The sequence below is a fragment of the Phalangium opilio genome, unplaced genomic scaffold (assembly GCF_054372755.1).
Source record: "Phalangium opilio isolate 3A_F unplaced genomic scaffold, DU_Popi_V2 ptg000209l_1, whole genome shotgun sequence".
NCBI lineage: Eukaryota > Metazoa > Arthropoda > Arachnida > Opiliones > Phalangiidae > Phalangium > Phalangium opilio.
Window position 1 is genome coordinate 1,476,050 of NW_028324217.1, and position 22,869 is coordinate 1,498,918.

Here is a 22,869-nt window from a genome sequence, read left to right on the forward strand (position 1 = left end):
ATAAATATAATTAAAGAGATTCAAAGTTTATTTATTCATTCAATTAATTAAGCTCTATGTGAAATATGAGCTTTTTGCTTTCGACCAGATGGGTCACTTGAACAACCCCAATCCGTTCTGGGCACCCAACATTTCACCGTCCTTTCGCCCACCTTCCCAAATATTTCGTCAAAAATAGATCTGTAATAATAGCCCTCCTTCGTATCGGGAGTGTTGTACTTGAATTGTTCAAATCTGTCCGAGAATTCCGCGTCCGTTACTTGAGATTCGCAATGCGATCGCAGTGTCTCGATCCAACTGTAACCAACTCCATCGCTAAACTGTTCCTTTTGCCTCCAAATTACCTACAGTTAATTAAAATTAGTAATTTAAGTTAATTACTGACAACCGTACTTACCGATTCTGGGATGTATCCCAATTCCGTGAAGGCCTTCCTCAAGATGTATTTCTCCATTCCGGTTCCTTCGTGGTCCAACGCGCTGGGTGCTAAGCGATCCTTGGGGTCCGTTCCCATACAGTAATCCATGAAGGTCTTACCCAAGAATGGTACGCGTGCTTCGACACCCCAGGCCATTGTGGACTTGTTCGCTCGAAGACAATCGAAATAGGACAGATCCGTCGTGCGTCTAACTGTTTCTTTGTGGAATTCTTTAGCGTCTGGGGCCGAATGAAAGTACAAGTACCCGCCAAAGATTTCGTCCGCACCCTCGCCACTAAGAACTACGAGTAACGAAGGACCCCATCAATAGATTCGTAATTACTTACCATAGATGTATCGGGAACATAACGAACCTATTTTAATTCCGTACTTCTTGACCTTTCTGGCCAAAATAAACATTGGAATACTGGCTCGAACTGTGGTGATGTCGTACGTTTCAAGAAACCATATCATCTCTCTTATGCAATCGAGACCTTCTTCGACGGTAAAGGTGATCTCGTGATGTAGGCTTCCAATATAATCGGCCACTTGTCTGGCGTATTTCAAATCGGGTGAACCGGAAATGCCAACGCTGAAGGTGTAAAGTTTTTGACCATAGTGTTCCGAGTCTGGGTTCTTCATGATTTTACTGGCAATCCCTGCAACGAGACTCGAATCTAAACCTCCAGATAACAGAGCGCCAATGTGAGTGTCCGCTTCCATGTGAAGTTCAACTTCTTCGATTAAACGTGACCTCAGTTCATCGAGGTCAGCACGACGCGAAGGGATTTCGTGAATCCATGATGGTTCGAAGTATCGTTTCTTTTGCAGTGTGGATAAACCACCGTATAAGTAACACCCTGCTTCGAATGTTTCAATTTGATGGCATTTTCCTAAAGCAAGAGTTCAAGAGGTCACTTACTTTAGTGTGTCCCAATAATCGAGGATCAGTCGCTTACCAATAAGTGCCTTCATCTCGCTAGCAATCCATAATCCACCGTTATCATCGCGTCCGGTATACAGAGGCAGTATTCCAATTGGATCTCTGGCCACCAACAGCGTACTGGTCTTTTTATCGTAAAGAACAAAGGCGAACATACCTCCCAACATTCTTAACATATCTTCCTTGTGAATTTGGTACAAATCTATGATGACGTCAGCGTCGGATCGGGGAAAGTACTTCTTGCCACGTTTAGCCTCGATTTCGGGTATGAAACTCTTGTAGTTGTAGATCTCAGAGTTGGAGATGAGGAAAAGGTCACCATTGTCCGATATGAGAGGTTGGTCACCGGTATCGATGCCGATTAGGGAAAGACGTTCATGGGCCATGACGCATTTTGGGAGGATGACGATTCCAGAGCCATCAGGACCCCTGTGACGTTGAAGTCTCGATTGCTCGTAGGCTGTCGATCGAATTGAAGGGTCAACCCCCGCTTCGTTCAATATTGCCAATATTCCACACATTGTATTGTAAAGACCTGTTTTAAAATGAACCTTTTTGAAACTAGTGGAGTGTTTTTATAATGGCTGAAAATGCAATCGAGTTTTAGTTCTAGGAAGTCGTACGTGTAGCAAAAGATAGTGCAATTGCATCACTAACGATCTAGTGACTCAAGGCCCATTCACACAACGAAATAAAGCAAAGTACAAATGATTGAGTATTGCCAACGAACATGTTTTGTTAGAATTGAATAACTGCAACTTCAATCGCAATAACTAAAATTGCCCAAATATTGAACAATTATTGTCACCAAGAATTTCCCAAATATTGAACAATTATTGCCATCAAAAATTGCCCAAATATTGAACAATTATTGCCATCAAAAATTGCCCAAATAATGAACAATTATTGTCACCAAAAATTGCCCAAATATTGAACAATTATTGTCACCAAAATTGCCCAAATATTGAACAATTATTGTCAGCAAAAATTGCCCAAACATTGAACAATTATTGTCACCAAAAATTTCCCAAATATTGAGCAATTACTGTCAGCAAAAATTACCCAAATACTTGACCAACATTTTCAGCAAAAATTACTTACCTGAATTTACTAAAATCAATTAATGACTAATTACACTATCTATAAACAGTCTGGAAATTATAATCAATAACAAATCAGTAGACACACTAGATAGCAATAAATAGCATAGTTATTGATAAGCAATCATTTAGTGAGTCACGATAAAAACAGTTAAAAATAAAGATTGGTTACCTGAGCGGAGTGTGACAAGCAATGGACAACTGCTCTGATAAGAATAAGATATATAAAGAAAGTTCTGTATTTGAAAACATATGGAAATTTTGCAGCTGGAGGCAGATATAACTGAAACGTGGTACTTGGTAACATTACGGCTATTAATGGGCTGTCATCAACATCACGTGTATCCAAGATGAACATCGTCATAAGAATATAACCAAAAGTTGATACGTTTCATCTAGAAAATTTTGCTACATAACCCAACTTCAAAATAACACGAGTTACAATCTAACCAATGGAGTGGTACCGAGAGGGGAGGAGCTAAGTGGACGTGACGTCACTATTGGTATAGTCTAAATGAATGGCCTGAACTGACGACTTTCAATATGGTGACCAAAACCGAGGTAGGAGGGTCAGTTCTTACGACCCAAAATGAAACCTCTCTATAATCAACTTACCTGATTTAACTTCGCATCTCCATGGTTGTCTTCGTGAAACTCGCAAAATCCTTTCGTCAAGGAACCTAAGCGTTCTAATACTTTGAGGGGCGTTAAGTAATAGACTTATGCTGATATTAATCGTCGGAGAAAAAATGATTAATTGTCGGAGCCAAGGTTAAGTGGGTTGGACTATCAACTTTGTCAGCCTGAGGAGAAATATCTTCGCTTTACTTCATTTACATTTAAATTCAATTTGACTCTGCCAAAAATGGCCGTCACCGGAAACTATAAACCCCTAGCAGAATTTAAACGATAAATTCAAAATGATTACTTCATTAAATGCGTCGTAAAAGGAGCAGAAAATATACAAATGTCGCAACTTTGTTTACAAGTTGAAATAGCCGGGTTTCTATTTCTGATTCTTGGAAATACTGATTCGTATTGACAATAAAAATGTGAATCAGTGTTCAAAGTTCAAGTTTGCACTTTGTATTTATGGTAGGCAAGGGATTTGCGTCACGATGAATGGCGTAGTTGGGAACAGTGGTCCTCTTGTAGAATTTTCTATCTGATAAAATGGCATAAGTAACCCTTTACAATAAGTATGACACTTGTTATAAATTTTCTGTTTTAAAACGGGGTTTATATAACTTTTGTAAAAACGATTTGAATTTCAGTGACATTTCCATGATTTCCCATAAATTTCCAGGCTTTTTCCAGGTGAAAGGCCACCTAGTAACTGTAGAAGTAAAGTGGTTGTTTTTGGAGTAATAGCCTCACAAATATCCCAGATTTCCATTAATTTTACCGATAATTATAAATTTCCTTGAGTTTTACATAAATTTTACCAATGATTGTAAATTTCCATGAGTTTCCCATGAATTTTACCAATAATTATAAATTTCCATGAGTTTCCCCTGAATTTTACCAATAATTATAAAATTCCACGAGTTTCTCCTGAATAATTATAAATTTCCCTGAGTTTTCCCAGAATTTTACCAATAATTATAAATTTCCTTGAGTTTTCCCAGAATTTTATCAATAATTATAAATAAATTGCCCTACGTTTTTCCAGAATTATTTAGTCAATAATTTATTTACCTGTCATTTCAAGCCAGATCCTCCACGTTTTACGAACAGTGTTCATTGTCACACTTATTAAGTTATTACTCACAAGTTACTAATACCAACGGAGTATTAAATAAAATAATAAAAATAAACAAGAACGCACAATAAAATCAGTCATTCTGGAACAGTTTAAGAACTCTTTATTATAATTATTATTTATTTAATTTTATTTATTTAATTAATAATTAATTGCCTTCACGGAGGGAGCTCTGTTTATTTATTTATTGACAATTCTTTATCTAATTAATGAATCATTAATTGAGGAAATATTTCGCGGCAGTCCGATTCTTAATTGAATCAAAATTAAGTCGATCATTTTTAAAATTCATCAATCAGTCTTGAATAAATCACCGAATTTTATTTAATAATAACGGTAGAAGTTCATCAAATAACGTATTTATAATAATAATAATATGCACGCTGTATCACACATGCATGCACGTACCATTTTCATTCATTCACTCACCCAATCAAAACTTGGTATTATCTCAAATAGATTCAAAGGCTAACTTTAAGGCCTGAAAAATGTATTAAAAACAGTCATTTTTTATCATAGCTTACTTTATAGTAATTAATTAAAAATAAAAATTAATTATTAAGCAACGATTCTCGGAACCAATTGAAATAAAGTGAATTAATTTAATTAATTTCAATATATATTTAATTATAATCAAGAAGCGATATCTAGTTTATTAGGGAGAAGGTATAAGATGCCGAAGTATTAATTCACGCGTGCCATAGTCCCAGCCAGTCCCCCTTTCAAAATACAAGGGGGGACGTAAAAGGAGGCCCCGGGCTATTTCGCAGCCTCTCCTCAGTCGGAGGAAAATACAAGTAATTTTTTATCTCATTCGCCGTCGCGCTGACGTGCACTAGTTTTGAAGAACCAATGAGATGCTGGCTGGTTGCGATTTAGAGGCGAAGGGGATTAACAGTCCGGACAGGCTACGTCTACGTTTGGACTGGAGATAAAGAGCTAGATTATAAATGTGTAGGCGAATTTATACCTTCTCCCTAGTAAACTAGATATCGCTTCTTGTTATAATTTAGGTTCCCATAAAGATGGTACAACCATACTTGTAAAAAAACAGAATGGTTATGGACTTAGCAACGCCGAGAAGTCTCGTTAAGGGCGCGTCCAATCAGAAGGAAGTACTTTTTTATCCATCTAATTAGACGTGGTTAATTAAGAATTCGCGACGGAAAAATTAATTAACAATTTATATATTATAAAAAAAGAAAAATGGAGTAGAGGCACCTCTGTGAACTATGACTTAAAAAATCGTTGCTAAACAAAATTATTTATTACCTTTTCAATGCATAGACGTTGCTTTCTTGTAACCTTTAATTATTTCTTTAATTAATTAAATAATTAAAAAAACTTAATTAAATTTGTTTGTAATAAAATAATTTGGTATTTTTCTTTTTAAATTGTAACGTTTTGTTGTTGTTGTAAAAAGTATATCAAAGTTATACATACACAACACAATAATATAATATAATACAAAGCATGTAGGCGTAAGGAAAAGTTAATAAAATTCTCTCTTATCAGTTCAGTTCAAGAATTATTGACTGAAGTTGAACTCCGCGGAGAATTTCATTAAATTTTTATAAGAATATAAGAATTTAAGAATTTAATCCAAATATAAATCTGTATTGGTAAATAATATGGAAAAAATATTAATAAAATTCTGGCTAATCAGTTCAATTCAGTTCAGTTCAAGAATTATTGACTGAAGTTGAACTCCGCGGAGAATTTCATTAAATTTCTTATAAGAATATATATTTAATTCAAATATAAATCTGTATTGGTAAATAATATGGAAAAAATATTAATAAAATTCTGGCTAATCAGTTCAATTCAGTTCAGTTCAAGAATTATTGATTGAAGTTGAACTCCGCGGAGAATTTCATTAAAAATTTTTTTTTATAAAAATCTGTATTGGTAAATAAAATAAAAAGAAGAGAAAATAATCTGATAGATAAATTTTAATTAATAACTTTGTAATTAAATTGTTTGTAATTAAAGACTAGGAGCCCTCGATAGATTTCACAGAAAAACAAAATAATAATAATTAAATCCTAGGAATGTTTACCCCGTAATAATTAAATGAGCAAAATCTTATCTTTTATCTTTATCTTAATCTTAATTAACGTATGCGATTAAAAAGATTTACAAATGGCATCTTATCTTATCTTTTCTTAACAGTTACCAAATAAAATAAGGATAAAAAAGACAGAACAGAGGTAATAAAGATAAACCGTATACGGAGTAAATTGACTCGGGTAATTTAATTAATTACTCTATATCCTAATTAATCTTTATTGCATCCGGTCAAATTAATTAATAAACTATGTTTGTTTGTTGACCATTGGAAGGAGTACATTGAGTTTAAGATTGTGACAGTCCATTTTGTTCTCTGATTTAATCGCCGCGTTGTCGTTATGTACAGGGTGTTATAAGAAAAAAAGGGTTGGGGTGATTATAGAATAGAAGTATTTGAGTGGGATAGTTCTATGGGAAATCAACTTAATTTTGAGTGAATCGAAAATGTTAAATGTAACTTCTATGAGCAGCCCTTAAGATTTTGATTGAACCCCCACAAGGGATGCATGCACCCCCAAACCCACAAGTTACTGAATAACATCGGTGAAGTGTTCATGATTGCATGACCCCCTTAGCATCTTCTTACGTTAAATTTAAGGGGGTCATCCGTAAAACAGGAGTTCCAATGTTCATCAGTAACTTGTGTTAGGGGGGGCATCCCTTCCCTTATGGGGTCAAAAATAGAGTGTTTAGGGATGGCCCCTTAAATTTAACGTAAGAAACTGAACAGACAATGATTGCTAAGGGGGTCATCCAATCATAAACACTTCTCCAATGTTCATGATGACTTAATTTTGCTAGGGGGTGCATGCTTCCCTTGTGGGGTCAAAATCGGATGGTCATAGAGTGTTTAGAGATGACCCCTTAAATATAACGTAAGCAACTGAACAGACAATGATTGCTAAGGGGGTCATCCAATCATAAACACTTCCCCAATGTTAATTCACGATAACTTGTGGATTAGGGGGTGCATGCACTTACCTTGTGGGGGCTCAATCAAAATCTAAGGGCTGGTCATAGAAGAAGTTACATTTAACATTTCATCGATTCACTCAAAATTCAGTTGATTTCCCACGCATCCCACTCATTCAATCCCATAATTACCCCCAAAGCCCTTTTAAGGAAGAAAACCCCCGATCCCTGTATTGTAAATTTAATAAACTACGATAAAAAATTACTGTAGCATAAGTTGAGTAATATTCTTTTGTAAAATGGTATCTCTAACGGCGTTAAAGACAACTTTAATGTTTTCGGTATCAACAGCGGTTGTAAAATGATGAAAAAGGGCTTTTTTGGGATCGCGTCTAACCGATTCAAAAAGACCTAAAATGAATACTTGTACGTCTTCGAGCTTATGAGGGTCCCCCTTAAATTCGGGGAAAAACAAGGAGATATCGGTATCCTTTTTGGCAACCTTATCTGCGAGCAAATCGGTTTTGTTCAAGAAAAGAATGATAGAGACTTCGGCGAAACAACGATTATTGACGATTGTCTCAAAAATGTTTCTCGATTCGACTAAACGATTCGTGCACCGATCTTCAAGTAGAACTTGATCGAATTCGCTCGTAGAAACCATAAATAATATGGACGTTACGCTATCGAAACACTGAAACCACTTTTGTCTTTGCGACCTTTGACCCCCAACGTCAACGAATCGAAACGGGATACCGTTTATTGGCACTGTGAATTCCGATATTCCTTTGGTCGCTTTGCGAGCGTGTAAAATATCTTGGTTGGATGGAAGATAGTCCTGCGTTCCCATGGGACACACAACCCCATCAATAAAAATTAAAGACGCCACCCATAATAGAGTGGGTGGTACTGAGAGGGGAGGAGCTACGGGGACGTGACGTCAGTATTGGTATAGTCTAAATTGTATAGCCTTCCAAAACCGAGGGTGCACTTCACGAGAAAGGTCGTGGTAGCAGACTATACGCTATAATTGTTTTTGGGCCTCAATTGAGCACTCAATAATAGGAATACATAAATCTACTAGGAATCATTGCGTACGTGCCATTTTCCCCAAACGTATCTAGACGTTGATTTTGTTTTGAAGAGCTAGCTAGACTAATCATTATGTATGACGAATTTTATCCATAGCGAATTAATTAATAATATATCTCGCTGCCTGTTTGCACCTTGCTTCTTACGCGCCTAGGAACTAGCGTTGCTACCAACCAATGAAACGACAGTTAGAAAAACGCCATCAGAATTATTAATAGGCGTGACGGCGATAGTAAGTTCTCAAGCCCGGAGTTAATACCCACAAAACCCTAATTTATAGAAATAAACATAGAATACAAGGGTGCGCAATAATTCCTAGTAGCTGTATGTATTCCTGACATAACTTTTATCGCTGACTCATGAAAGGGGGAGGGGCTTAATTGAGGGGAGGGAAATGGGTCTATTTGAGTTCATACTCACTTTAACTGCAATTCTTTCAATATTGTCAAAAAAATAACGAACACCGTCACCCTAAAATACAAAACACCTTTTAATAAATACAAATATTCACGAAAATATTCGTATAAGCTAAGTCACGTGGTTGGGGTAGGGAGGGCACAGTAGCCATGCATGTTGTATATCAACTAACTTACTTAAGAGCTAACTAAAATAATTATATGTAAAACCAGAAGTAGGATAAGGGACACGCTATAGAAGAGGTATTTCATAAAAGTCTGCAAAACCGATTGTCACACTTCAACGCAGCCAGCGTATCTTAAAAGTATTTTCCCCAGTTTTATCTCCTTTTCGCATCACAGTGTAATAAAATAGACCTTTTCGACGCAAAAAAGGGGTAGGCACCCCTCGGTATCGTCTAGCCCATTCTCATGATACAAAAAGCGAGACGGAGGGCAAAGTTTACCCCCCTCTATTTCCCTCTTAGCTACATCGAAATGGTCTAAGTAGACCAAAAACAACCCTCCTTGTCCTTATTGGGGTAAAGAAAGGGGCTAAAGGTTATAGAGGGGAACGAATTATCACAGTAGTGTTGGTGTCAATCAATTGACCCTGCGTGGTGCCAAGGGGTAGCCTAAATACTATTGCTTTTGTAAGACAGTTTTAAACCCTTAACTCTAACATTGAATAAATAAAAAGAAAAAAGCTAACATATTTAAAGGGGTTGTCCTACCCCTCTCCTTTTTTAACCACCCGCTATGAGGATGAGGAAGATCGCTGTTTGTTTGTCCCACTGTCCCACCTTCTTGGGTTCAAATCTCATTTTACCCCAATTGTTAAAATTGTAAGTTGTCTGTCTGTCACAGCATGATTCTAGTTCTAGATTTATCTAGAACCGCTTTGTAAAGTCAAGTGGGCACTGGCTGAGTACAAGGTAGGCCTACAGTTGATAACGGACACACATAGAGTAAAGAGAACACTGCAATAACACTAGTAGTTTCTAGCTTTCCCAATAAAACATAATTACACAAAGCTAAAAATAAGAGTTAAGCCTTGAATACCCGATTTTGAGAGGTCATCAGGTCAATTTCCCCAAATTAAAAAGTTAGGCCTAAATGCGTGTTCTCAAAGGTCAAAGGACACTCTTAGTTTCTCGCTTTCCCAATACCACATAACCACACCAAACTAAAAATAAGTGTTAAGCCTTGAAGTCCCCGATTTTGAGAGGTCATCAGGTCAATTTCCCCAAATTAAAGTTAGGCCTAAATGCGTGTTCTCAAAGGTCAAAGGACACTCTTAGTTTCTTGCTTTCCCAATAAAATATAACAACATTAAGCTAAAAATAAGTGTTAAGCCTTGAATACCCCGATTTTGAGAGGTCAATTTCCGATTTTGGGAGGTCAATTGTCAATTTCAAATTAAAGTTAGGCCTAAATGCAGGTTCTCAAAAGGTCAAAGGATAATTTTCCACTAGAATAATATAATATTTCAAAAACTATAGGGGCGGAAAATCAGGTTCTATTCTTCAAAATTGCCAAACAAATAGGGCAAGAACTTAATTAATCAATTAAAAAACCCCCAAAAAATAAAAAGACTTCGTTACTCACTAGTTGGTATTCCCTTCTCCTTTCAAAGGCAGCTCTAATTCCACTATCACGCCATAAAAACATAACAGCCTCGACAAATTCTAAAAATGACTCGGTGTCGAGAATCATATTGTTTTCGTATTTCAAGACGCGACTAGCGTATTTGGCATTGTCCGCGTTTTGCCAAGGTATCCTTAGTTTGTCTCTGGCGTCAACTAAAACCTTCATACCTCTTATAACATTCTGATAGACAATAGTTCGAAATTCGACCAAGGTTTCGTCTTCGAAATTATGTCCGTGTATAATCTTCATTTGTTTTAAAAACGTACTTTTACCCGATTCACCAGCACCTAATAGTAATAATTTCACTTGTCTTCGAATGATATGCTTGTCCTTTTCTAACATTTTGTCAATTTTTTTGCTCTGGTTGAAACGTTCTAGTTCTTCGGGTCCGTATTTTAAACGTAACCAACACGAACACGATTTTAAAAGATCGGCCATTTGTTAATAATAAAACGTTTTATAATTTTTCAAAGAAGATAGTAAACGTTTTTCGAAGATAAGAACTCTGCAAACTAATTATCCGAAGTGGGCCGAGGCTTAACGTTTGTCTCGCCTCGAGTCGCGTTGTCGCTTTAATTCCCGCGTTAAACTACGATTTTAAGCTCGAATTCGCGCGTTTTCGCGTTAATAAACATAATTTAATCGCTGTATTTGATTTAAATTACATTATTTTAAAAGAAAACGTACTTTAAGCGGAGAAATCCGAACCCGTTTCCATCCACTGAGTACAAGTTTCAATTTATTTGACAAGTAGGGGGAAGTGTTAAAGATTTCCCCAAATCACCACGCCTTTATCATACAGGTGATGGAAAGCGGAACTGAACTGAATTGACTTCAATACTACTATGTGTTTAAAAAATGGCGGGAATCATACCCGACTTCTACGAAACTCAAAAACACTTTCCAAAACAAGATAATTGATTAAAAATAAAAAAATATCACAAGAAACTGCAATTTTATTGAGCATTTATTTATTTTATCAGTACAAACATTACAAAAATTGTAAATTTTAATTATTTCTTTGGCATATTTATTGCTGAGTCACATTCTCATCAGTTAGGCCTAATTTCTCAGCCAAGAAGAGTGCGATTCTAATCAGTTCATCGCTGTAATTTTCGACTTTTCCGATACTGTGATTGTCATCGTATATGAACAACCTAAAGATTACCACCATCCCAAATTAAAATAACTCGTGACGTCATTAGGCCTAAATATATGCAAATTAGTACCTTGCATCCACCTTTCCAATAGCTTTAAGGGCGTAATAATAATTTAGGCCTTGCATAAATGGAACTCTTAAATCGACTTTCCCTAAGAGCATCAGGACGGGTGTTTTAACCTTAGGGATATATTGGACTGGTGAACAGTCCCAGAACACCTTGCAAGCGTCAGGTGGCGCGATGGCGTATGATTTATACTCCGAATTCAACGCCACCTCAGCCAATCCAGCCTCGGCCCAACCCCTATTAAATTTAATTAATCTAGCTAGTAAATTAGTACTAATTAAAATTAGATACTAATTAAAACATACCAATCTGGTATATCAGTGGTTTCTAGTTTGCCTACGTGGTAAAGCGGAATCGGTTAAATTATGGTTCAATTCTTAAAATGAAATAGAACTCGCAATTTGATTGGTTGTAGGGAACGAGGGGTTTTAGGAAAAAAGTCGTTATGACGTCACAGCGGACACCGAAAAGTTTATAAAGGTCTAAAATGGCCTCAAAAGATCCGTGGTTTTGTTATTTTACGATAAATTTGTTGCCGGAAATCTCGATATAGTAAAAAACTTAAGCCTTGGTCAACCGCGATATATTAAGTTACTAGTAAAATATTTAACCCTTGGTCAATCGCAAAATAATAAAACACTTAACCCTAGGTCAATGGCCATATATATTGTAAAACACTTAAGCCCTGGTCAATCGCGATGCACTAATTAATAAAATACTTAACCCTTGGTCAATCGCGATACAGTAACTAGTAGAATATTTAACCCTTGGTCAATCGCGAAATAGTAAAACACTTAACCCTTGGTCAATCGCGAAAGCGTAAAACACTTAACCCTAGGTCAATGGCTATATATAATGTAAAACACTTAAGCCTTGGTCAATCGCAATGTAGTAACTAGTAAAATACTTAAGCCTTTGTCAAACTCGATAAATCACGAGCATGCGCGAAACTAACTAAACCAACTTAATTTTAAGTCCCTTACGCAACAATCAAATTGCTTATTCATTGAGATTGAGAATCATTACCGCGAATATCAATACCAGGGTTACGAAAAATACACGCAGAATAGAAATTCTTGTTAAAAAAAGATAAAGAAAAATTGTAAGCAAAAAATAGGTGTAAACGGGGCTTGATTTTAAGCGGTAATGAAACTTTGAAAATTAATTAAATTATGACGTCATGATATTTTTTTTAAACGTACCACGTAAATCCGTCACAGGATTAACGGCAACGCATGCTTTATAAAAATCCTTCAAAGAATTAAATCAAATATTACGCAATTATTCTCAAAGTCTCATTGGGGTTTTTTTTCTTTTATTATTTGCTAGAGAAAGATGACGTACTGGGTATTGACCAATTAGATGCGCCGCCAAGAATCCCCCGTGTGATCCCCCATAAACACAAACTTTATTAGCATCCAATGATGGATGCTCCTTTAAGGCACGTTCTACGGCCGTTTGGACATCTACCACGTCTTGAAAGCCCGCTTTACCCAAGAGACTTTGCAAAGGGGTTTCCCCGAACCCCGTAGAACCTCTATAGTTCACTGATATCGCCAAAATAATTTAAAATAATGCAGTACTTATCCCATTTATTCCCGATGCGTGTGGCAAGGCTTAACGCGCAATCACTTCCTAACTAACAAATCCGGGGTTAAATGATGCATCGTCTGCTACAGAGTCGAAACTTCTCAATATTTTCGACTCTGAAGCAGACTACGCATCATTTTTACACGGATTTGTAAGTTAGAAAGTGATTTTGCGTTAAGCCTCGGCACACGCATCGCGAATAAGCTAGTGGATTGAATACCTAAAATGACGGCAAACCCAAGCTTCAAAAGCATATGGGTTGTATAAAGGAATCGCGGTGCTGATGCAACGTGAGGACCGCCTATAAGAAATATGCGTTAATTTCGCGCACGTTTCCTAATTACGTCTTAATTTGTTACCGTGAGGTAAGACAATTAGCGGGATTTTTTCGACGACATCCAAGGGTTTCAATAAAATGTATTCGTACTCCATGCCTAAATTAAATTACTCCGTTATTGTCGGGGTTTCGTAATATAAATTGATAGTTCCGATAAAGGACGAATATGTAACAATAAAGGACGACTAAGGTCCGATAAAGGAGATTAAGGTCCAATAAAGGACGATTAAGTTCCACTAAAGGACGATTAAGTTCCAATAAAGGACGATTAAGTTCCGATAAAGCACGATTAAGTTCCGATAAAGCACGATTAAGTTCCGATAAAGGACGCCTAAGTTCCAATAAAGGACGAATAAGTTTAGTTACAATAAAGGACGAATAAGTTTAGTTACAATAAAGGACGAATAAGTTTAGTTACAATAAAGGACGAATAAGTTACAATAAAGGACGAATAAGTTACAATAAAGGACGCCTAAGTTACAATAAAGGACGCCTAAGTTCCAATAAAGGACGAATAAGTTCCGATAAAAGACGACTAAGGCCCAATAAAGGACGACTAAGGCCCAATAAAGGACGACTAAGGTCCAATAAAGGACAAATAAGTTCCGATAAAGGACGACTAAGGTTCAATAAAGGACGAATAAGTTCCAATAAAGGACGAATAAGTTCCAATAAAGGACGAATAAGTTCCAATAAAGGACGAATAAGTTCCAATAAAGGACGAATAAGTTCCAATAAAGGACGAATAAGTTCCAATAAAGGACGAATAAGTTCCAATAAAGGACGAATAAGTTCCAATAAAGGACGAATAAGTTCCAATAAAGAGCGATTAAGTTCCAAAAAGTACGAATAAGTTCCAATAAAGGACGAATAAGTTCCAATAAAGGACGACTAAGTTCCAATAAAGGACGCCTAAGTCCCAATAAAGGACGAATAAGTTCCAATAAAGGACGACTAAGTCCCAATAAAGGACGAATAAGTTCCAATAAAGGACGACTAAGTCCCAATAAAGGACGACTAAGCTCTAATCCCGTCATCTGTTACACGATTTTTAATATAAAGAAAGGTACTTACTTTCATCCTTTGTATCTTCAGGTTGTACAGAATGAATGGACCATTCAATATCAGGCAAGATTTTACTAACTAACGGTTCTATGGGCTGCCAAGGCCCGATTTTTAACTTAGAACCTTCAGCTCGGTAACTAGCTACAACTAAATGTGGCGCCAAACTAGGAGAAGACCGCGAAGCCACCAAATAACTCTCGTTAATGTCGAATAAACTCCAGACAGGGTAATTCTCGTCTACAATTAAAGCTAGGATTACTTTAGTAAAGTATTCCTAAATGATCTTAATTACCGTTAGTTAATCTTTCAACCGAGCCTGTTTCAACATTAACGCAGAGAAGTTCCTGTAAATTTCTACGCGTTCAATGGCGCCATCTTTAAACTACAAAATGCCACGGCGCTTACCTCTTTTGATTTCCACGATGACGCGAAAATTACGTGGAGATTATCGTCGGTCCAACATCTAATTGGAAGCGAGTCGACATATAATCCCGGGAAATCCGTCTCTAATTTAAATTACATACGTCACGCCGTTACTAACAATTTAACCTACTATAATTATGGTTAATTAGTTTAATTACTTTTAGGGGAATTAACTATATCGACTAGTAACGTCGTTTTGTTGCTTTCAAAATCGTACTAAATTAAAAACCAAAATCAAATTAATTATTCGCGGTATGTCAATTCAACTCGTCTCGCGTCTATCTAGCTAATCACCAAGGCTTAACAATTGCTAAGCCTTGCATTTGGAATCGCGAATGAACTACACACCGCGCACGCGTTTCTAGAGTTAATAAACATTAATTAATTAATAATTAAACAAAATCAAATTAATTATTCGCGGTATGTACAACTCGTCTCGTCTCGCGTCTATCTACCTAATCGCCAAGGCTTAACAATTGCTAAGCCTTGCATTTGGCATCGCGAATAAAACTAAACACCGCGCACGCGTTCCTAGAGTTACTAAACATTAATTAATAATTAAACAAAATCAAATTAATTATTCGCGGTATGTACAACTCGTCTCGCGTCTATCTCGCTAATCACCAAGGCTTAACATTTGCTAAGCCTTGCATTTGGCATCGCGAATAAACTAAACACCGCGCACGCGTTCCTAGAGTTAATAAACATTAATTAATTAATAATTAAACAAAATCAGATTAATTATTCGAGGCATGTACAACTGGTCTCGCGTCTATCTAGCTAATCACCAAGGCTTAACATTTGCTAAGCCTTGCATATGGCATCGCGAATAAACTACACACGGCGCGTTCCTGGAGTTAATTAAAACATTAATTAATAATTGAACTTACCTTAAGTAGCCGGGAACAATGATTGTGAGCGCCTCCGATAACATTATCTAAGAAAACCATTCTTTTGCCATCAAGACTGAGTCTGGGAGTAAAAGAGCACCATTTTGGGTCGTCGTACAACGTCACGAGTTGTTCAGTTTCGTAATCGTAGCGGTAGATTTTATTGGGTCTCATATGACAGGATCGAAGTCCTAAACGTCTAGGATGATTTGGCCAAGCTATGAATATAACCGAGTCATCATTGGGTCCCCAGATAGCTTGACCACAAGAATAATCGTCGCTAATCTCGGGAATCGCTTCTACATTCTCGTCCTCGAGGTTGAAGACAAAAGGGGCGGGGTTATGACGACCGTTTAGGCTTTCTCCCCATTCTTCATTAAAAACACCAAGGCCCTAAATTTATGAACGATAAAATGAAGCCATGATTAATTAATTAATTAAAAGTCGTTCATTTAAAATTTTATACTTTTTCAGTTTTGGGGGGCGTGGTTTCTTTGGAAGCTTCGTCTCCGGTTGTTTCCGGTTTTTTCTTCTGACTAAAGAACGACTCCGTCTTTGGTTTTTTACGTTCAGCCACGTACAAAATCCTCTTGCAATCCGCTGACCAACTCATACTTGAAAATAATGCTGGAAACCCCGCCATTTGTTAAGCCTTGTAAGATGCTTTAGAAGTGTTATTTTGTTAAGCCTACCGTCTTCGCAAACGTCTCCGTGGACGTCGAGGCTCGATAAGTCAAAGGTTTTAAGTTTGGATTTGGTTGACCAAACCTCGAGGATTTGTTTCTTTTCACCCTTTTTATCATTGAATCTACGAATGGTCGCGCGGAATATGCCATTCTGCGAAACGGCGGACAATGTTCTGAAAAGTAGCGGTATTGTTTGTGCAATTGGACTTTATTCCCGATGCGTGTGACAAGGCTTAACGCGTGTTTTTAATTAAACTAACTCGCAATTGTGGGGGTTAATGATGAGTTGCCTGCTTCACTGAAGAAACGTTTCTTTATTTTCGACTTTGAAGCAGACGACGCATCATTTAGACCACGATTTTACACGGGTGTTAGGCCTTGGCACATGCATCGGGAATAATAGGGTGGCGATTCTGATTAAGAACTGGGTCATAATCATGAGTTGTGTGCTTCACTTAAGATACGTTCCAATATTTTCGACTTTGAAGCAGACGACGCATCATTTAGACCCCGATTTATCACGGGTGTTAGGCCTTGGCACATGCATCGGGAATAATAGGGTGGCGATTCTGATTAAGAACTGGGTTATAGTCATGAATTGTCTTTTTCACTGAAGAAACGTTTCAATATTTCCGACTATGAAGCAGACGACGCGTCATTTGGACCCCGATTTACCACATTAGAAAAAACACGCGATAGGCCTTGGCGCATGCATCGCGAATTACTTGGTGGATTTCAATTAGAGAACTATTTTAAAAGTACTTACTCTGATCCTAATTCAATAGGAAATCCAATTTGGCTAACGTCTACTTCATCTTTGGCACTGTTTATATTCAGGCTGTAGTTAACAGCAAAGGTTGACCTATCAGCTTGCTCCAGGTTATGGATGGACCAATAAGATTGCAGAGATAACAGATTCTCATTGGTTCTCAATAAAGAAGCTCCCACTGAAATGGGGATCGAACTGGTGCAAGTTCGGTACAATTTCACGAGATTTTCAACCTGACAAAAAAAAATTTATACCCTTTTCATTGAAAAGCGAAAGAAATTCAATGAAAACCCGGCTTTAAGCAACTGTTTCAACACATTAGTGCGTTTAAAAAGTTATTTATTAGAAACCTTATGCTGTTAGTCATTCCAAAATGATAGTTTAATCTTAATTATAATAAAAAATTAATTAAATTACCTTAAACTTCATTGTTAAGCGTAGTTTTAAACTAAATCAAAGCCGGTAAGAACACGCCAAATACACGACACACCTCTACCTTATCTACCTCTATAATAATTCTTAAGCAGACGAAATTGGAGGTAGAACTAACGGTACTTATCAGCTAAAGCCTACTGCGTTACTTTTTCGGCTTCATATATAGTACGGGCCTGTATTCAATTGTTAATACAGTAGTCTCTGTTCCCTTTGATGTTTTCGTATCTTGGCGCGTTAATTGGTCTATGAAAGGCCGTAATTAAGAAACAAATTGCATTTAAATTTATAATACGCATTCTCATTAAACGTAAGTGAAATTACAATTTATAAATCACGGTTTATTTTCTGCACAAACTGTCAAACTGGAATGGGCTTCATTTGTCATATTCTTGGGTGGGACACCGCCGGACTCGCGCCGGAATAAAATGACCTATAACTTATTTTAATATCTTACTAAATAAATAATTAAATACGATACGACAACGAGGCTTTTAATAAATAATATTTATGTTTTATTAAAAAACGTATTAAATATGAATGGAATTTCATGTTTTATTTGAGAAATTCTTTGAAATTATAGAGATTAAAATGGATTGCCACGTTGATACGCCATCTCTGCTAAACATAACCCTATCCAAAATGGCCGTCATTTTATGGAACCAAGATGACGTACGCGAATCAATATCAACTTATAGCATCGAATTTGGCGAATGGCAAAAAATAGTCGAGCAAGTAAAAGCGAAATTGACGCAAATTTCAGTCCCGGACATTTTGAAAAGCAACTTAGTTCGAGCCATACAAAGAATCGGGTCGGAAATACGTCATTGGTTGACGCGTCACGGCGAAAATATTGACGTCGATGACTTCTTCATAGCGGAATTAACTCATAAACTTTGTTGGAACGCGAATGGCACCGTCAATCGTAAAAGGACGGCGGAATTTCTAGCCAATGATCAGTCCTTGGATCTCGGTTTCCGTTACAGACTGTCCTGTTTTTATTGTCTCGAAGACAAAGTTCGCGAATTATGGGAAGAAATGGACGCGGATGAACGCGTTTACGAAAATGATTTGTGCGATCTGAATTTTTACGAAAGAAGGTTGACCACGTTTTGGACTTTCTTTCTAACTGACCAAATGAGAAGGTAAATGAATGGTTTGACCATGGAAGAAGATCAAGCGAGAGGTCGCCCAAATATCTCCTGTTGTTAGATGTCCAGGTGCGCAATTGTCTGACGCATCGTGCTGTGACAGACGACAACTCTGACGTCTGACGACCGACGACAATTACGCAGACAAAGACGTGTTGCGCAGTGGAACACGTGACCCACTACGTTTCGCCAAACTTCCCTCGCTCGATCTTCCTTGGTTTAACGACCTACGCGTCATTTTGACGCAAGTAACTAAGAACTTCTTGTAGGTTAGAGTACGACATCAAACGTTACGACCCCGAAAATTCCCCTTTCGAATACGCGTTCCAATGCTCGGCCGAGCAAGTTAACGAAACTGCCATGCGCTATTTTTGGCAAAAGTTAACCGAAGAACAAAAGGATAAGCATTTACAAATGGCGCAAGAAACGGGCGTCGTCTGCTTCTTAATCTCCGAAATGACCAAAGAACAACAACTTAGAGTATTTCAAAATTGGCCCTACAAGGTTTTAGATGGTCTTCTCTTTTGGCCACGTTTAGATTTGTTTGTTCGGGGTACGAAAGGGGGGGTTAAAGGTCAATTTCATCGTTGACCTTTTTGTGGTAATCGAATTAGTTTCTTTTTCAGCGTCTCGGTGCGTTTGGAGTTACCTTTCAGGGTCAGAGTATAATAAGCTGTTGTTGAATATGATATCCGGGTGCGCGTATTCCTTTGATGTCTTCGAGTTCTTTTGGAAGGAGGCGCCCGAGACCCTGAGGAAATACGTTTTGGAAAATCGCAATAGAGTCCCGCTTATTCTGGAAACGCTGTTGAAATGCGGGGACGAAGAGAATTTCAAACTTATACTTAAGGTAAGTTTTGTTCAGTTCTTTTTGCAGCCATCGCGCGAGCTCCAATTGTCCTGTTGTGGGGGGTCAGTTGTCCTTAAGGCTACCTTAAGCCACCTTTTAGTGGTCGCGTAATGCCCAGTTGTCCTTATAAGTACCTTAATAGTAATTCTGGCGATCGCGCAAGGTCCAGTTGTCCTTATAACTACCTTAAATGACCACCTAGCACGTCCCAATGGTCCTGTTGTTTAGTTATCCTCACAGCTACCTTAGTTGATCACCTAGCAAGTCCCAATGGTCCTGTTGTTTAGTTGTCCTCACAGCTACCTTAAATGACCACCTAGCAAGTCCCAATGGTCCTGTTGTTTAGTTGTCCTCACAGCTACCTTAGTTGACCACCTAGCAAGTCCCAATTGCCCTGTTGTTTAGTTGTCCTCACAGCTACCTTAGTTGATCACCTAGCAAGTCCCAATGGTCCTGTTGTTTAGTTGTCCTCACAGCTACCTTAGTTGACCACCTAGCAAGTCCCAATGGTCCTGTTGTTTAGTTATCCTCACAGCTACCTTAAATGACCACCTAGCAAGTCCCAATGGTCCTGTTGTTTAGTTGTCCTCACAGCTACCTTAAATGACCACCTAGCAAGTCCCAATTGTCCTGTTGTTTAGTTGTCCTCACAACTACCTCAATTGACGTTACAACTACCCTCTAGCTATCGCGCAAACCTCCAATTGTCCATTGAGCTTCTAGCAATCCCATTGTCTCGTTGCCCTTGTCCTTGTTCAGGAATACGACGAGGAAGCCAAAGACGATGTCCTCTTTGGTAGCGGTGGCATCCGAGTTTGCGCGGACTTTATCAGCAAGGCTGAATGGCATTGCTTCAAAGTCTTCGCGGGCGAGTGTTTGACCTCTAGGAACAGTATTACTCAACTGGAAGACGATATTGATGACCATTTGAGCCACGGTGGGCGTTACTACGACGCGACGGGCGTCCAAATGTGGAACGAATACAAACCCAAATTTTTCCACGAACTGGACCAATATTTACAAAATAAATTAACCCAATCTCAAAAGATTAACAAAGATGTTAATTAATTGACCACCAAAGACGGGCTTCATTCGTTAATTATGCAAGAAACAAAAATTCCTCACTCAAAATAATAAAATTGTTCAAATAAAATAATAAAGTTATTTTCTACATTATCTATTCAGTCTGTTTTCTTATTTCTATATTTCGAAATAACCTACTGACCTTTTTTATAAGCTACAATATCGTATTTCACAGATACGACTTTATCGCCCTTATCTATGCCTACAATAAATAATTACTTCCCAAAATCAGGCAACATACAATTACATGCTCTTTTTAAATCACATTTAACCAACGAAATAGCTAAAATTAGGACTAAGTTTGGGGTTAAATAGAGCCTGGTTGTTGTCTTGACCACTACCTTGGGTTGTCTTAAGAAAGAACATTGATAGGACGGTATATGGACTACAAAGGATTTCTGGTAACGTTGAAGCCCTCTCTGAGGTCTTTGTTGTACACATACCTATAGGATTCATACCATTTACACCAGGAAGCCGGGCTATCTGGAGGACAAAAGCAGATGGGTTTTTGTCCTCCAGATAGCCCGGCCTCCTGTTGTAAATGGTATGAATCCTCCATGTGCGAAAACTATCTATAGGACGGTATATGGACTACAAAGGACTTCTGGTAACGTTGAAGCCCTCTCTGAGGTCTTTGTTGTACACATACCTATAGGATTCATACCATTTACACCAGGAAGCCGGGCTATCTGGAGGACAAAAGCAGATGGGTTTTTGTCCTCCAGATAGCCCGGCCTCCTGTTGTAAATGGTATGAATCCTCCATGTGTGAAAACTATCTATAGGACGGTATATGGACTACAAAGGACTTCTGGTAACGTTGAAGCCCTTTCTAACGTCTTTGTTGTCCTTATACCGTCCTATCAATGTCTGGTCAAAAGGCGGCAAGGCGCAGTGTCGCCTACTTGAAAGGGTCTATTAACTCATACAAGTACAGTATCTCTCATTAGAACTACCAAGTAATCGACCATTTCGATGGTACGTCGAAAAGGTCTATGGGCTCCACTTACGCAACAATGACCTGATAAATATCATTGCTAAAATGGGAAAGTGGACCCAAAATTATGTGTGTATCTCTGCTCTGGTTATCTGATACTCAAAATTGATTGGGGGTACATGTGTACCACCGTTTCAAATTCCAAATAACAAGAAAGTGTTTTTCAGGCAAAACTAAAATAGACTTAGTAGTCAGTAGCTAAAGAGCTGAACGGTTTTATATCTTTTTATCTAATGATTGTAAGAGTTGGTGGTTGAAAATCTTCCATTATCTCAAATCACGTCGTCGGCTCGTTTCAAAGAAATATATAGCGTAAGCAAAAGTATTTGTTCGTCATCTAAGAGGTGTCACGCTTAAGTGATGATTGTCCATTTAGGTTGAAGTGACTTGAACCGTTTTAAACCAATACCAAGAGAGTTTTATAAATTTCTCAGTTTGCGATTTCTGTTAATAAAGGTCTCTAATTGTCAACTTCTTGGCAATGGACATAGTTTCGATTTCACTTTACTTATCATGGGGTCACTTACAGGTACCTCGAGTAATAACCAAGTTCTTGGCCATTCAACTTCATTTTACTTTATCATGACGGCCAATTACTGTCACAAAACTTTCATCAATAGCTCTAAAGTTATCTTTCGATACTCGATACGGTTTGACACAGTTATTTCTATGGAAGACTAACTCGTAACCCACACAGATTGCAAAACACAGAACCATATTCCAGTTCATTAATACATTTAGCTACTAGGAACCATTGTGCCCCATATCTCCCATGTTAATTTCTATGATTTCGGGTTTTGTGGGTATACCGGGCTTGAGAACTTACCTCATAATTCTGATGGCGTCTTTCTAACTGTTGTTTCATCGGTTGATAGCAACGCCAGTTCCTAGACGCGCCGGCGCAAGGTGCAGCGAGATACATTATTGATTCGTTATGGGTAAAATTCGTCATACGTAATGATTAGTCTAGCTATCTCCTCCCACATAACCCGATTAGATACGTTGAGGAAAACGGCTACGCAATTATTC

General features: G+C 37.7%; 4 protein-coding genes across 6 annotated transcripts; 1 reads left to right on the forward strand and 3 right to left on the reverse strand.

Annotated features, from left to right (window-relative positions):
- Window positions 1-10: 10 nt before the first annotated feature.
- Window positions 11-3,180, reverse strand: AsnS (asparagine synthetase). The gene is made up of 6 exons (XM_089855396.1): window positions 3,077-3,180; window positions 2,634-2,667; window positions 1,378-1,896; window positions 793-1,311; window positions 398-720; window positions 11-344 (listed from the first exon to the last, which is right to left on the reverse strand). The coding sequence occupies exons 3-6, from the start codon at window positions 1,880-1,882 to the stop codon at window positions 48-50; spliced, it is 1,644 nt and encodes a 547-aa protein (XP_089711522.1). The 5' UTR covers window positions 1,883-1,896; window positions 2,634-2,667; window positions 3,077-3,180; the 3' UTR covers window positions 11-47.
- Window positions 3,181-4,303: 1,123 nt separating this feature from the next.
- Window positions 4,304-11,111, reverse strand: cta (Guanine nucleotide-binding protein subunit alpha cta). The gene is made up of 3 exons (XM_089855400.1): window positions 10,301-11,111; window positions 8,718-8,768; window positions 4,304-8,043 (listed from the first exon to the last, which is right to left on the reverse strand). Exons 1-3 carry the CDS (start codon window positions 10,778-10,780, stop codon window positions 7,468-7,470), a joined length of 1,107 nt encoding a protein of 368 aa, XP_089711526.1. The 5' UTR covers window positions 10,781-11,111; the 3' UTR covers window positions 4,304-7,467.
- Window positions 11,112-11,280: 169 nt separating this feature from the next.
- On the reverse strand, window positions 11,281-17,899 carry LOC149618229 (acylamino-acid-releasing enzyme-like). 3 transcript variants are annotated; one of them, XM_089855379.1, is made up of 16 exons: window positions 17,746-17,899; window positions 17,326-17,561; window positions 16,566-16,732; window positions 16,340-16,500; window positions 15,874-16,266; window positions 15,142-15,199; window positions 14,966-15,066; window positions 14,853-14,904; window positions 14,570-14,797; window positions 13,518-13,592; window positions 13,379-13,459; window positions 12,913-13,115; window positions 12,771-12,819; window positions 11,874-11,904; window positions 11,572-11,805; window positions 11,281-11,499 (listed from the first exon to the last, which is right to left on the reverse strand). In XM_089855379.1, the coding sequence occupies exons 1-16, from the start codon at window positions 17,755-17,757 to the stop codon at window positions 11,373-11,375; spliced, it is 2,208 nt and encodes a 735-aa protein (XP_089711505.1). In that variant the 5' UTR covers window positions 17,758-17,899; the 3' UTR covers window positions 11,281-11,372. The 3 variants fall into 3 exon arrangements, with proteins under 3 accessions (XP_089711505.1, XP_089711504.1, XP_089711503.1); XM_089855378.1 differs by lacking the exon at window positions 12,771-12,819 and adding an exon at window positions 12,595-12,643 and having other exon boundaries at window positions 14,570-14,809; XM_089855377.1 differs by having other exon boundaries at window positions 14,570-14,809.
- A 30-nt stretch (window positions 17,900-17,929) lies between these two features.
- Window positions 17,930-20,937, forward strand: LOC149618230 (uncharacterized). The gene is made up of 5 exons (XM_089855393.1): window positions 17,930-18,070; window positions 18,344-18,905; window positions 19,181-19,464; window positions 19,538-19,761; window positions 20,521-20,937. The coding sequence occupies exons 2-5, from the start codon at window positions 18,352-18,354 to the stop codon at window positions 20,827-20,829; spliced, it is 1,371 nt and encodes a 456-aa protein (XP_089711519.1). The 5' UTR covers window positions 17,930-18,070; window positions 18,344-18,351; the 3' UTR covers window positions 20,830-20,937.
- Window positions 20,938-22,869: the final 1,932 nt, after the last annotated feature.